General features: G+C 34.5%; 3 protein-coding genes across 6 annotated transcripts; all 3 read right to left on the bottom strand.

Moving 5' to 3' along the window:
- Positions 1-441: 441 nt before the first annotated feature.
- On the bottom strand, positions 442-4,324 carry LOC8280177 (magnesium transporter MRS2-2). 4 transcript variants are annotated; one of them, XM_025156989.2, is made up of 11 exons: positions 3,832-4,324; positions 3,713-3,742; positions 3,350-3,503; positions 3,093-3,214; positions 2,534-2,608; positions 1,670-1,894; positions 1,538-1,582; positions 1,397-1,441; positions 1,260-1,311; positions 1,034-1,153; positions 442-905 (listed from the first exon to the last, which is right to left on the bottom strand). In XM_025156989.2, exons 1-10 carry the CDS (start codon positions 4,093-4,095, stop codon positions 1,059-1,061), a joined length of 1,107 nt encoding a protein of 368 aa, XP_025012757.2. In that variant the 5' UTR covers positions 4,096-4,324; the 3' UTR covers positions 442-905; positions 1,034-1,058. The 4 variants fall into 4 exon arrangements, with proteins under 4 accessions (XP_025012757.2, XP_025012756.2, XP_015573538.2 ...); XM_025156988.2 differs by having other exon boundaries at positions 442-936; positions 3,832-4,322; XM_015718052.3 differs by having other exon boundaries at positions 1,282-1,311; positions 3,832-4,320.
- Positions 4,325-5,732: 1,408 nt separating this feature from the next.
- On the bottom strand, positions 5,733-8,901 carry LOC8280178 (protein transport protein sec23-1). The gene is made up of 2 exons (XM_002516976.4): positions 7,970-8,901; positions 5,733-7,664 (listed from the first exon to the last, which is right to left on the bottom strand). Exons 1-2 carry the CDS (start codon positions 8,657-8,659, stop codon positions 6,006-6,008), a joined length of 2,349 nt encoding a protein of 782 aa, XP_002517022.2. The 5' UTR covers positions 8,660-8,901; the 3' UTR covers positions 5,733-6,005.
- A 1,908-nt stretch (positions 8,902-10,809) lies between these two features.
- Positions 10,810-13,330, bottom strand: LOC8280179 (auxin-responsive protein IAA14). The gene is made up of 5 exons (XM_002516977.4): positions 12,830-13,330; positions 12,354-12,571; positions 11,666-11,801; positions 11,382-11,443; positions 10,810-11,200 (listed from the first exon to the last, which is right to left on the bottom strand). Exons 1-5 carry the CDS (start codon positions 13,084-13,086, stop codon positions 11,163-11,165), a joined length of 711 nt encoding a protein of 236 aa, XP_002517023.3. The 5' UTR covers positions 13,087-13,330; the 3' UTR covers positions 10,810-11,162.
- Positions 13,331-15,814: the final 2,484 nt, after the last annotated feature.

Here is a 15,814-nt window from a genome sequence, read left to right as displayed (position 1 = left end):
ATTTTTATTTTACAAAATCCTCTATTCTTCTTTCGTATTTTTTATTTCACAAAAATATCTTTATTTTCACCATCAATAGAGACTTAAAACCAAGATAATTTAAGTACTCACGAATGAAAATAAAAGACTAACCAAACACCACCTCATCGCCAATAATTTCCATCTTTAGGGGCCATTTTTCAAGTACTATTAGTAGGTCACACATCTAGAATCCTCCCATGAATGTGTTATACTTGAATATTCACCAAAATTTGGAAAGCGAGAATCATCTTTCCTGATGACCGGTTGGAGTGGTAGGCTAAACACCGGACCATTGATGTTACACAAAGAAGTGCAACGAACATTGTTCCAATATTCTAAAAGAGGCGGTAACTGACTTCAGGTAAATTAACTCGAATAAAAAAAAAAAAAAACACAGGTGAAATAAAAAAGCATCTTAAATTTACCAAAAATAATTTCAATGAATTGCATATATATTTTTCCTTTGTTTCAAATGACAACCATTGTTGTTAGAAGAATACGGTAATGGTTACAGATCAATTTAATTAAAAAGCACCATCTTCTTGCCCTATCAGAATCAAAGGAAAAATAATGGACTATATAAAAGAAACTGAAAAGTATATTTATCTCATTTTGTTTTACAGTTATCAGTATTGGTGCCTGAAACAATTAATCAGGCCTTTGCAACCTATACGATTCTCTTATCCTCTTCCTTCAGTGAATGCTGACCTGAAATTTTATGAATGCAGAGGCAGCCACCAAGAGATGGAAGATGCGACTTAAAAGGCTATAATACCTCCCTGGCAAAAATCTCCATGTTTTTTCCATTAAGGGAACAGATAGATGAGTTCAAGATCCAACCAGGCCTTTGTAGCGAGCATAGGACATAATTAGTATGAACATAGCTGCACAACAAGCTCCGGTTACAATAACTACCTAGAAATCCAAACAACAAAAAGAGAGACATAATTTAGTACACAAAATCAATATAAATATAGCAGCTCAAGGTTACCGGCTCAAAGTATTTGCGTACCCATTTAAACATGTAACCGTAGTTATCATTCCATGTATACGGGATGTTCATGCCAAATATACCAGCCACCAAAGAATAGAAGGATAAACAAACAGTTCCTGCACTTAGAAAGAGTTCTAGCTGCAGGAAAAGGTTAAAATAAATTTACAAGAGGTCAATTCACATATTCCAATGTTCAGACAGGAAAAGAGGGTACAACTAAGGTATGGGAATAAAAACTACATACAAGGAATCCAAAAAAAAAGCACCTGAATTAGCTGATTTCGATGATTGTCGAGCTGCAGAGAAAAATGATGCATGAGTTTTGAGTGACAAGACACATACGTAGCCTAATAAGTTTCAGAGTATTCAAGTTCAACATACCTGAATATTAATGTAATCTTCTGTGTCATCAATATATTCACGCAACTGCAATTTTCAAATTATGCAATATACGCAGTCATAATCATTTCCATGATGAATATGCCCAAAGTTATCATGCAGGGAAGAAAAGCGGACACATACCGTAGTCAATTTGTTCAATGTGCTATCAATTTGCATAAAATAGGCCTGCATTAGTGTTTACCATCCATATCAAACATTAGTTTCTGCCCAGTTTAAGTAATAAAATGTACTAGAAGTAAAACACTGTATAACCTCTAGTAGCATTTCCAGCTCCTCAACATCATTCTCATCTCCACGAACTGTTGCTAGACTAGCCCTACTTGCCCTAGAAATTTTTGAACCGATGGTGGGGGAGGCAGAAAACCAATTGGCTTGACCTGATCCACTAACTGGGGATGCACCAAACAACTTTCTAGACAAGTAAAGATCAGCCATATCATCATCATCATCCAATAGCTGCTCAAGTTCGTCTCTTACCTGCGGTAAAATGATAGCACAGATTACTTCCTGCTTAATTTAGAAAAGTCTTGAGGTGATATTTATGGGCATCTTTAATCTTTAGTAAACCACATAAGTCTCTTCCAAGTCCCCATGATTAATTATCTTCCAGTGCAACAAAATGTTTCTCTATAATTTGTAAACACTTCTGATACAAGACTCCTGGCATGATGATTATTTTACTATTGTCCAAAATTCTGTTACATCTTTTATCAATAAGCACCTTTACCTAGAAAGCAAATAAACAGAATTTGAATCTATTAAAATTAACATTTTATATGCAATTAGAGATGCAGACAAATAAATCGAATAGATTAATGGGATCTATCATCACAAGCATTTTTTCTGCAAAATCTTTATCCAGACTCAGTAATTAGCAAAGAATACTCCTCTTTACTTGGCATAGTGATATGAAACGAATAGAAGAAATTAGAACCTTCCTTTTAAAAACAATTCCCACTAAAGCAAACAGAGTCCAATATCAATTCCCAAAGGGTACAAAGTCTCCATACAAGGTAACTAAAATTACATTAAACCATTTTAAAAGGGAGAAAAACAGAAAGTATTTGATACTGTAATAGTTGCAAAGCACAACATATTATACACAATTACACATACCTTCTGAACCCGAGCTGTTAATCGCGTCATTGCACTCTTCAATTTACGAACTCTATCCAAGTTACGGCTGCTAATCTGCACATTTTTAAGTGAAAAGACAAAAGGTCTAAAAATTAGTGGCTGGTATGCAAATGAAAGGGATTTACCCACTAAAAAAATGCAAAAGAATCCCAATGGGATTTTATTAAGCTCAACACATTAAATGGACATGGAGGCAAAAGAAGCAAAATGAAAGCACAATAAATATAAGCTCAATGATAAAGGCTAAATCAAATATAAAAGATCATGATCAATTCCCTCTTTCAGTTGTCTGAGACAATGAGTACAACAAGGTGGCAAGCCTCCAATATAGAAAAGATTAAGCATTGGAAGCCCCTAACCTTGTCCGATATTTTCATCTCTTTTTTTCAAAAGAAAGAATGATGCTTCGTTTTCATTTTAAAAAAAAAAAAATAGAAAGAGAAAAAGATAAACATTGTCCAAGGCAGGAGTTGAGTGTTAGCTCATGACAAAGAAGTATCAGGTAATAAACATATTAGTTATAGCAAGAAGTACTTACTTTGGAGGTAAGCTCATCCAAAGCAGGATAAGCAGCAGTCTCTAGTTCAGTAGTTCGTGCAGCTAGAAAACTACAGATGGCTTCCAAAGCTACCTCCAATGCCCGGAATTCAAATGGAGACTCTGCATTTTATTATACCAATTACTAGAAAATCAAAGCAATAAATTCTAAATTAGATAGAAAAGCACACATGTTCACTAATCCATTCTTGTTCTTCGGTAATAGGAATATTAAAAAAAAAAGATAATGAAACATACCATCCTCTTCACCGGCTTCAGCATCATTTTGGCCATTAGGGTACTCTCTCCCATCCGCTTGGCCTGAAGGAAGGAGATTTGGAGGAGGTAATCGCCGTTGAAGTTCCTCAACAACTGGGATAACATTTTCATCCAATGGATCACGAAGCAATACCTATACCATTATGTAACAACAATTAGATCGAAATTATTGAAACAACATTTATTTGCAAGATGGAGAAAGTACAGAATTTGCACACACAGTCAACATGTCAAAGGCTCCGACTAGTTTAAAAACTATTAAAACTCAAATGAAACAAGGGCCAACAAGTTCAATTAAAATCAATCAAACAGATTTGTATAATAAAATAGAGACGCACTCACCTCCTCAGAAGTAATAATCGCCTTTATATGCTGCGGAAAACAAAAATAAAAATAAAAATTAAATAAGCGCGAAAAAATACAAAAACAAAAAAGAAAATGAAATACAAAAGAAAATAAACCTCCAAGTTCAAAACGATGGCTCCTTCACGGCCAAGAATAGTAGAAGGATAAGAAAGCAAAGGATCAAGAATCCTAAGATCACGCGCGTGAATCTGAACGCGATGCATGATCGCGTGTTTATCGGCATCAAGAATTGTGCCTTGGCCAGAAGCATCAACAAGAATCCAACTCCTCGCCGGTTGCGTTTTCTTTTTCACGGCGGCTGCTGCAGTAGCGGCTGCAACCTGAGGATCGGCAGGGACCACGTAACCGTCCCTCGCCATTTCGATTATTAATCATATCACTAATCACATCTCCAACTATTAATATTATCACTATTGATATTAATTATATTTACTAGACTCCCGTCTTAATTTTCAAAAATCCTAAGGTGTAGGTGCGTGTCGAGGTTGCGCAATGGAGAATCTGATACTGCAGAAAAAGGACCTTATGTGTTCAAAAGATTTTTGAAAGGGAGGGATGGGGAGAAAAGGAAAGGGGTTTAGATCCTGTGTAGTGAGGTTGTATTGTATTATGAAATGTGGTTAGGTTGTTAGCGATCGTAGTTTGACACGTATCTCTCACGTTTTTGCCATCTCGGTTAACTGTTTCTCCTTTAGAGAAAAGCAAAAATAGATCGGTGCCAACTGCTAACTGTTTTTGTTTTTTTAACAAAAATTTAAAATACTAATAAGACATTAAAAAAATTAAACATGTATTAATAATTACTATATTTTAATTCCGAAAGTAATCCTCTTAATTCCTATATAAAGATTATAAGAAGCAAATATGCTGAATTTAATGGGACTTTTAAAGTTAAAAGTCATTCTCAAATAAAAATTTCAGCAACCTTGCAATTGGAATTTTGAATTTTAATTTTATTATTTGTTTAGCATTCAGAATTGGAATTTTAGTTATCACTATCTATATTAGACAGTTATTTACTACTACATGATTTTATACTTATTTAATTACTCATTATTTATTTAATATCTTATCCATAAGTGCATATGTTAAAAGATCATTTTATTTTATTAATTAATGTGATATTACACTCCTTATAATATTTCATGATATATTATTTAATAGTAAAATTAATTGTATATTAATATTTATTTATCCGATTTCAAAATAATTTTATACTGACTACACACCAATCCAAATACCTAACCTCTAAAATTAGAAATATTAATAATGATACTTATGAACCAATAAAGGTGGTAAAAGTTAAATTCACATGATTCATTTGTCACCAAATATAAGAAAGAAGAAAATCCAAATTCAGTTGCTACTACCTAATCCTTTTGTTTGTTGTATAAGCTTGTGATTTACTTAATTAGGGTCGGTGGAAATATTATTAAAAATAATCCAATATTATATTATATATGCTGATTAATAATATTTAGATCATAATAATGCAGCCAAAATAAAATATAATATATATGTATATTATTCTCATCCAAATTGTTTTATTATACGTAAACAACTACTGATGTTTATCCTCCAGCTCTTTTCTGGAATGGTACTATGATATCACAAATTAACGACGGATAAGATCAGTCTAAAAGAATTGACATCTCTTTGAAAATGCAAATGGGGCAGGAGAATCCTTGATTATTTCCTATAATTAAAAATTGTTTCTGCTTTAATAATAAGTTGATCTGGTAAGTTCTTTTTGCTGATCTTAATGATTTCTGCTCATAGTGCTTCCTATCTAACATGAACATTAGATAATTGGTCAACGACATCAGCGCCTTGATAAAGACTAGGGAGAAAGAGAATTATACGTCTCAATCTTCAGATAATGGACTCGGAGGCCGACAGAAGTTGCTGTGCAACTGTTGCATTTCCTTCATGAAAATGCTGCATTTCCCAGAAGTGCATGGTTATAGACGTAATAGACTGTTGTATAAGATGAAGATGGCAGTACAAATAAAAGGATTCTCGTATTCATCATGTCATAAAAACCTGATGTAACTAAAACTCAGATGGACAAAAAAGACCTGACAGAAAGAAAGAAGGAAATCAGACTAGCTCTACATACAATAGATAGAAGCCTTTATACCTACACCCAGAGTGAATAAGACACCACAATGCTTGGAATCAATTTACACAGAATGTTCTAGCTCTAAGTGAATAAGAAACTAAATGAATCAGAACAGGAGAAACTCTGACTGTACAACAATCCCCGAAGTTAAGCCTTCACTGCCAGGGTTTGCAAGTGATCTATAAAATCTTGCAAGCTCAAATCATCAGTGTGTATAACTTCAGAATGTTCTATATATGTTGAATTGTGAGTAACAGATGGATTCAACTTCGCAAGAAGAAATCTAGCCTGACTGCTGTGTTGGTCGCATTTTATCAGTTTAGGTGCTGGAACTCGATCCGCCACCAATTGCTCTGCATCAAGTTCCGGAGCTTCCAACAACTTTCTCAGATTCTCATGGTTTGGATCTCTGTGATATCCAAGTTTCCTCCACTGAGCTATCTTGGACCCATAGTGAATCACCACATGGAAGTAAGCATCAAAGAGTAAAATTACGTCGGCTGATATGGAGCGAACATCTAGGAGGACTGGAATAGGGGGGCCATCAAAGGAATACTGAAATAATGTAGGTTGTATCATGATGAGGGAACCCACTACTCCTTCCCGGTTTAACATCAGGTGGAAGAATGCAGTTTCATCTGGAGTACTGTTGAAAACATCAATAAATTGGGACCTCCTCAAATAATACATGAACTGGGGATAAAGAGAGACGTTTGTTGACAATCTGAAGGTAGATGGATCTTCCTGGATATAGTCTCCAAACTTAGAAGCAAAACAAATAAGGCTGTCATCCAGCCATCTGACAACATCCCGAGCATAACATGTTTCTGCTCGGTGAATGGCAAGTCTGGCCATGACAGCTGCAGCTGCTTCCTGATCAAAACCAGCAGTGATTTCTGCTGATTTGTTTCCAGCCCATCTTCTTGCAGCTGTAGTAACCCTTTTCCGGATTCCTAAGTTTCCATGTCTATAACGTGTTATGAACTGTATAAAAAATGCAGACCCAGGATGAGCTTTCTGCTCATCACCTACTTCGAAGAAAAAAGCTATGCAGGTTTTATTAGTTAGCGTACCCAACTTCCATATATAGGTACCGCCCTCCCCAGTCTCACGGTCACTCACTAAACCATTTTTCTGCCGAAGAGAAACACAAGGCCCAAGTGCTCCACAAATTTTTACATCATTTGTGGTGACCACCTCGATAATCGCATCAAAATACATTTTCAAATTACCCTCTTCATTACAACTAAAAATATGCCGCAAGCACTTTCTAAATTGATCTGACTCAAATAACTCTCCTAACATCATAAATCCACCTGACTTCTCAACAGGACCTTTTAGCTCTGCCACTCCAATTTGATCAAGAGAACAAGCAAATAAATCAAGAATAATAGATGCATCAGATAATCTCTGTGACAAACGATTGTAGAAGCTGCAAGATTTCCAATAGTATGGTGCACTGGCATTGATTAAGTCTCTATGAGTTCTGATGGAATTACTGAGATCTGAATCCACAACAACCCCTGGGCCCAAAGTTGCAGGTCCAGAAGTGAAGACCATAATCCTGGAACCTATATGCATTGAACATCCTTCAAGAAGTCCAAGTGCAACAGATATTGCTGCACCAGTGCACCTTTGAGGGCGATGCCCAGGCCTGACTACAGCTAAAGAACAAATTTCTTCAATAGCTGTAGTGATATTAAACTCACATTCACATATGGGTAGCAAAAATCCCTGGTTCTGAGTAAATAGTTTCTTTCCAAGTTGCTGCTGATTGGTGCGATGTATGCCGAGAAGCTGTTGGGTCTGGGTTTAAAAGAAAAGACCACTTGATTTAGTACAACCAAGTACATGACTTGTGACTTGTGACATAAATGCAAGGAAAAGGACATTCCTTCGCTTATCGAAGGTGACAACAATAAGATGAATACCTAGTTAGTTCTCTATCTGTGCAAAAAGTGCAGATTATGAAAGAAACCAAAGCGGCAGTAAGATTTAGAAAACCACTTCAACAAAATTTAAAATGCAATAACCACTTGAAGCATTATGCACAATTCTCTAAAGTCTAACCATAAAACAAGTAAACAGAACCAAAAAGTTGAAAAGTTTACCTGCTCAGATGAAACCTCACGTTCACCATGAAACACCACAACTCTGGAACAGTCCAAAAACCCCAAATCATAAACTCTAACCATAGAATCAAAAACAACCAAACCCACAAGCGCATTCTCCGGCAACTGTTCAATAATCAACAACAACTCATTCTTAACGGCTCTCAGCTCCTCCTTATCCGTACAAGCATCCACCACAAACACAAACCCCGGTCCCATCTCCCCACCAGCAATTCTCGGAGTCGTCGTCCCCACCATAGAAGACAAAGAAGAACTAGACGAGTACAACCCGTTGACCGAACTTGAACGCAAGCCCAAACTCGACCCGAATTTTGTCTCGATCCTATCGAATTTATATTCTACAGTACTATAAGTTGGAAAAAGCTCGGCAGGAAGATTGGTTTCACCAATACCTGAATAAGAAATTGGGAAAGTGTTTTTCTGATAACAAAAAGGACAGACCCAAATACGAGACTGGTAATCTACACGGGCATATGGGTTCAAGATAGCGAAACAGCGAGTGCAGGTTAGTGGTTCGTATGGCAGAATCGGGAGCTCTGACGATTGCATTAATGGTGTACACATTATGCTCAGCGGTATAGTTAGCGACGATGCTTCGTTTTTTCTTGTTGGCCATGAATTCCATGACCAACGCAGACCTTCTATGGATTCTAGCTCTACGAAATCCATTATTTAGGGTTTTGGATTTGATCTGGGTTTTAAGGGTGGTTTATTGCAAAGGACGAATCTTAGATGTTTAAGATGCAAGTAACATGTCGTCACGTGGAGGGTATGTTTGGCTGCTGAGAAAGCGAGGCAAAAGAAAATTCTCCACTTGAACTTTTCAACACGACATGTCGTTTATTTTTTCAACTTTTAAAATGGGAGTCGTTTATAGATGCTATAACGTTATTCCGGTTATTCAAGCATTTGAGGTATGTGAGAAGAAAAAGGCAGGTGAATTGAAAATAGCAAATTTTCTTCTTTTCTTTATATATATTTATAGGTAGACAATGCGGGACATGATTTTTACGGGTCGTAGAACTCAAATAGCAGCATATCCTTTTTAATTTTTGATATTTCATAGAGAGATGGCGTGTGAGTTATACATTTGGTTGAATCTTGAGCTCAAGGGCAGGGGCAGAAATTCATATCAGCAGGGTTAAAGTGAATCTTTGGAAAGTTAGAAGGTTTAATGTAAGAAAAGTTTTCTAATATATGTGACAAAAAAATTGATAGATAGATGGTATTTATTTTTATGAACTATTTATTGGATTAAATAAATTACACATAATAGGACCTAATTAAAGTGAGCCCTGTACTGTAGCTAACAAGGAAGTGGGCACATGCATTGATATTTGACCTTTTGGATTAAAAATATTTCGGATACAAGAATGAGGCAAGGAGCTGGGCTGATAAAGAACTAAAGAATGGGCTGAAGCTGATACGGGCTTGGGTAGGGTTGTCTTGACTGTTACTAAAGGGCGCTTTATATACTTTATAGGATATGGAAGAAGAATATAATATTCCTCCTCCCTGTTGACAAGCATAACAATGAGAAAAATTCATTCAGATAAACACACAAGATATCAGTCAGATTCCAATTAACCCCACAGTAATTGCTTTCATCTTCATTTCCATTTCTTTTTCTATTGGCTGAGTTGACCTTAAATCTTTGCAGAACTCAGGGTTCAGAAAGGTGAGAAAAAGGGTGCCAGCTTTGCATGCTGAAGAATGTTTAATCTAGGCAAACAACTCAGCTGCCAATACAAATATATAATTTAGAGAAAGGCAGTGAGAGAAATTAAGGGAGAAAAAAGAAAAAGAAAAAGCAGTCACCTGTCTACCAGCAGTTCAGCAAAGGGTAGAAAATAACCCTAATAAAAATTTCATAAGAAACATTTGAATATAATTTCTCATTAATAACCTGAAAAAGTAAGCTCTAAATTAATTAAAAATATCATATATTAAAAAAATAAATCTGACCCGAGTTCGAATTTAAAACTTTGCAGTCTACAGTCAATTAATGACGATTAGCTCGTTTTACTAACAAAAGAATGTTTAATATCTTTTTACTGGCTTGACAAAAGATATCGTGCATGGTCAAAAATTTCGTAGAGTTGGGTTTTTCTGATATTATGTCATTGTAAACAAGAATCTTTGCTAAATTTCTAATTTTATAATTTTAATTTTGGGAATGCATCCAGATTCAGAAAGGCAGCTAGCTTTGCGCAATGACCTTCGGCTAAAGAGATATGTAATGTTCCTCCTTCGCTCAACAGGTTGCATACTTTCAGAATCAAACATATTCTTATGTTTTTTCCATTTTTGTAATGTATAGAAAATGAGACTGCCAGATCCAAGAAATATGTCTTAAACTGTGTGCGAAGTAGAATAATACATAGAATCGGTTTAACTTTCAGTGGTAGTGATCCCATAACATTCAATTAGAATAATATTGACAATATATTAATGATCATAATGATTATTTAAATTAACACAAGCACAATGTGCAAGTTAATATGTAACCACCATCCCACTCACCCCCACCCATATTATACAAAATGCCAAACCATATTCCCTCACCAGTCACCAGCACCTAGCCTACACATATTCACCAATCAAATATATATATATGTATATTATCCCAAATTTATAATAAAAGACATATACCATAAAAAATGGCCATAATTGATATCCCCATAAACATGCACATGGGCTTGTTCCCTCTCCCTCTCTTGGGTCATAAATTTAATAAATTCCCTCTATATTTATTTATGCATATGAATGAAAGAAGGGAAAAAAAAGAGAGAGCAGATGTATCAGAATAAGAATATTGCTAATAAAAAAAGAAAGAAAGGAATTTGTAGCATTAAAATTAAAGGAATAAAACATTTAACAACTTTGACAGCAAGGACAACAACAAACAATGACCAAAATAAGGGGTGGGGAAAATAATTATTAAGCAAGCCATTAGTAATAAACAAGCCAGACAACAGGGTTAAGTAGTTTATTGCTTCTTGTCCATTACAAATGTCTAGATCTTTGATATCTATATACCAGCAAAATAAAAATCACAGACGCGTCCAAAAGAAACACCATTTTTGCTTGCACAAGTGCATGCCCCTTGTCTTCTACTCTTCTTGGATGCATGCAAACAGACTAAACATAGATGCATTCTCCACTTCATTTTTTAGGTTCTGCTCTTGCATTTCTCCATAGCTCTTGGTGCTGCAATATGACAATTTTTTTTTAATGTTATTTGCTTCCCAACATGCAAAAAAAAAAAAAAAAAAAAATATTTACGTGTATAAGGTAGTAAGATTTGCAGTTAATATTATTATTATTAATTGGAATTTAACCACTTCGAATGAGATTTGTATATATATAAGATACATAATCAAGTGCATACCAAGTCCAATAGCTTCAGATCCTTTCATAATTCGCAAGCGTTTGCATGAATCAACAAACATCCTGCATGAGATCCCATGTAAAGAAAAAAAGAGAAGAAAAATTTAGTTGAGCTGTTTTTACAATGTATTGCACTTCTATAATGGAAAATTCACCATTTATAGCTTATGATGAAAGTGGCATCTAATTTGGACTGTCATTATATATATATATATATATATTAGATAAAATTTAAATAAAAAATTTTGCATGCTTTACGAGTTTTGTAAGCAATAAAGAACTTACTCCCATGGAACATCGCCCACGAGCATCCAGTCTCCATCCTTATCTTCATAGGTTGGCACATACTCAGAGCTGTTGAGAAGATCCATCAACTTGCTCTCATTCATAAAGTCTATCATTCCTTGGGTTCCATAATTACCTTCACGAGTTTATTTTTTTAAGAAAAGAAAAAAGAATTCATTTTAGCTAAAAAAGAATACATATAATATTAGCACTAATAGTGCCTTGACCTATATCTAAACAAGGATGTTCAGATATATTCGATTAAATTAAAGAACTTTCTTTAAAGTTCCAGTTGATCTCATGAGTTCTGCTTGCCATTTTATCCATGTGTTGCTTTCATCAGCAAGCAGGAAGATAAAGAAACAGCAGTTTTTGTCTGGCTTCTTTTTTCTTCTTCTGTTCTTAAACCTCGTAAAAATGCAATTATTTTGGCCCTGGCATTTGCCTTGCTGCTTTCTCAGAACATGTTTAAATTTTTAGTATATCTCTAGCAAAGTGGTAGTGAAAGGAAAACGACATATAAAGATAATAATGTTTGCAGAATTTTTATATTGGCCAGGAATAAATATATGTACAGATCTATTAAATTCATAAACTAATTGTGCAATTGAGTTTAAAAAGAAAATTCTGCAGTTTAGTTTTCATGACTTGAAATCGGAAAGTAAGTGGGATGAATGGATATACTTACCCATAGTGAAAGAACTGAACATTTTGGCCAAGGCATCAGATAGTTCTTGATAGCTTTTGTACATCTTGAGGTCTACCTTGCGAAGATAAGGTGCACCATCCATGCAGACCTTAACAAATGCTGCACTACTTGCTTTCTCCCCTTCCTCACTGGTGTTCTTTTGAGCCATTATGTTCTTCCTGTAAGATCTAACTGGTGGCCAACCCACAACTTGTGCCCTGAAGAAAGGAAAATCCAGGAAATCCACACTCATATGTGTTATATCACACGATCATTTCAAGAGACTAATATGAACCCCCCACCCCCCCCCCCCCCCCCCCCCCCCCCCAAAAAAAAATAAAAAAAGTAAACCCCCTTGTTAAATATTGGTAAATTTAGCAGTAAGTGCAGTAGCATAGCATAGCACTATTTTTGAACCTATAATTATCTTTTTGAGGTTTCGTTTTTTCTTTAAAAAGAAAAGAATGGAGACTTACTTGGCTGGTGGCTTGGCAGGATCTTTGATGGAAGCAGGGAGATGATTCTTGTCCTTTGAAGCATTCTTGATATTGTTGTCATTCAGATCCATAACACCATCTTTAGACTGAAGATTAAGCTTCAAATCAACAGTCTCTGCAAATCCTCTTTTTCCAGTAGCTTTTGGTGTCTCCACCGTCTCAGTTTTTCCACCTCCAGGCAATCCTAGACATAACTCGGTCTCTTTGAAGTTCAAATCTCTCTCAACACTCGCCATTTTCTTGATCAATCAGCCACCCTTTGAGAGGTTCCTTCTTTATATATATGTACACACAGATATAGATACTTCTTTTCTCCTTGTTTCCTTTTATTATTGTTTCCCTTTCTTGAGTGTTTATAGCTTTGCCTTGTTTATTTGCTTTCTTCTCTGTTGTGTCTTCTTCTCTCTTTTGCAAGGTAGCTAGAGAGAGACCCCCAATAATATAACTGTGTTTGGGGGAGGGGGAAGTTGTGTGTATGGCTGCATGTGTATGTCATATCATGTTGTTGATCCACGGTTTTTCCGACACGTGGAGACTCCTGCCACGTTTGATCTTTGAGTTAGAGAAGGTAGCCGACTAGTTAAATCCTTTTGTTTATAAGTTTCCTACAGGGTCAACCATCCTCCCATGTGACGATAACAGGTAATTTATTTACCAATTTTTCAAGAGGAGGAACGCAATTGCAAGTAAAAAATAAGATGGGTAAGATCAAAAATCATATGTTACATATTAATATTTATAATGTAATTTCTCATGAAACAAATGAGGCAATTCTTATTTTTTAAAGGAAATCTAACAATGAAAAGTTTCTTATTACAATAAAATACTATTTTATAATTTTTCTATAAATTCTTTTTTACTCCCTTAGCCACAATGTTTACTTTCACCTTTGAATGTGAGGTTACATGTTGGAATTTGTCTACATAATAGAAATTAATCAAATTCTGATAACCCTTCTCACAAGAAATAATCATCAACATAGTTAAATAAAAAAAATACTACCAACAATATATCTAAATTATATAATTATATTTTATCATAATTTGTTCAAGTTTACAAAAAGAAAACGATGGGATTATGCAATAATAATTGATGTGTTTATAGCATAATGATACTATATAATATGGTGCCATCAATTACATTTAAAGTAACAAGCGCACCATTATATATATATATATATATATATATATATATATATATATATATATATACAAAATTCTTAGAGATATATAACTAAAGATGATATATTACACTCATGAAATCATTTTAATGAGTACAAGAATCTTTGATGACAAATGATGTATTGCATTGAATCACTGCTCTTTTTCTTTTTAGAAGGCAATGATTATCTTATGCTACCATCAATTTCAACAGAAAAATAACCCATTATTTTCTCATCATTTTCTAATATCCTTTTCAAATTCAATTCCTCATCTTCTCCTTAAAGGCAGGCATGTTGTCATCACCATAAGGACTTACATCAATAAAATTTATTTAATAATTTTCTTGGTGCAAACCCATGTTCTGATTCTGCATTATTTTCTTTCTTTTTTTATTGGTTGGAGATCCTACATTATTTTCAAGAAATCATTAGCTTCTAAGTGAAAAAAAAAAAAAAGAATAAACTGATAAGGGGCAGTTTTAAAAGCACGACTTAGTCATATGCCAATTTTACCAAAAAAGAAAAAAAAGAAAAGATTGTACATATATTGTTAATATATGGTAAAGATTCTTCTAAGAACCTTCTAATTATGCATCTATTCACATGAATCAATAATTCATGTGATGCAAGGGAAAATTTTTAATATCATTAATACATCTAATCATTTTAGTTATATTTTATTGCATTTTTTTATATACAAATTGCTAAGCAAACTTTTCTTTAAAACAATTAATTATAAACAAGCCTTTGTTTTAGGGCATGGAATAACCAAGAAACACTAAAATATCAAAAGAATTTGAAGTCACTTGGTTTTTCTTTTCACTTTTCAGGAAGTGGATATTCATTGCATTCTTGTGTATATTCCTCATTCATTTCCTTTTCTTCTGGCATATCCGAAATTGTGAGGTTAATTTATGCAAATGTAATGCTCCATAAAGTGTTAGCAATTCTCCTGAGCAGAACACAGAAACGAACATGAAGATGAAGAAGATCAATCAGTAGAAGATATCAACGTCACTAATTATAATGCTAAGTAATAGCTTGAAGGGCATGGTGGTGACTTAGAGACAGGTCACATCCTTTCTTGATGGAAACATCCCTAACCCTAGCTGTGCCCTTGCCCCATCAACATCTCTCAACCCTATTCTTGCTTGTTTCCATCGAGTTTATATATATATACACAATCTCTTCTATTTTGATAATTATCCCATGATCTTAGCCACTCCCAACCACATCTTTCCCTGGATAATAACGCACTCTTAACAAAAACACACCATTTCCATCTTTTGGACTTTGGTAGAGTCAAAATCATATTAGAATACAAGAATCTCTTGTATTTGATCTGTACCACACCCAAACTACTCTTTATCCATCAAAGAAAGTGACTCCTTCACTTCCGATAACTTTTGGCCAAAATAATAATTAATAATTAATCAAAAGATGACATGTTACCTTTTTATTCATATAAATAATGATTTTTGGGGATTAATAACTCAAGAAACGCTGGCATATCTCATAATAAAAAGCTTAGGAATTTAATTCCAGCCATCAATTGAAAATCCCTGTTTAAGCTTCTTTCTTATAACCTTATTAAGGTTGAATCAGAATATCATGTCAATCCTGTAACACAAGAAAAAAGAAATGCATATACAAATATATATATATATATATATATACATACACCTAAGGTGGTCCTGTGGTCATTTTTAAGCCACCAGATTCCTAGATATATTAACACAGGGATACCTGATATGAAATATCCTTTTGTTTGTGTTGCTTAAAAGTGAATACCTGCCCAATTC

Source organism: Ricinus communis, chromosome 9 (assembly GCF_019578655.1).
Source record: "Ricinus communis isolate WT05 ecotype wild-type chromosome 9, ASM1957865v1, whole genome shotgun sequence".
NCBI classification, from domain to species: Eukaryota; Viridiplantae; Streptophyta; class Magnoliopsida; order Malpighiales; family Euphorbiaceae; genus Ricinus; species Ricinus communis.
Note: the sequence above shows the minus strand (reverse complement) of the source record. Positions and strands in the feature narration are given on the sequence as shown.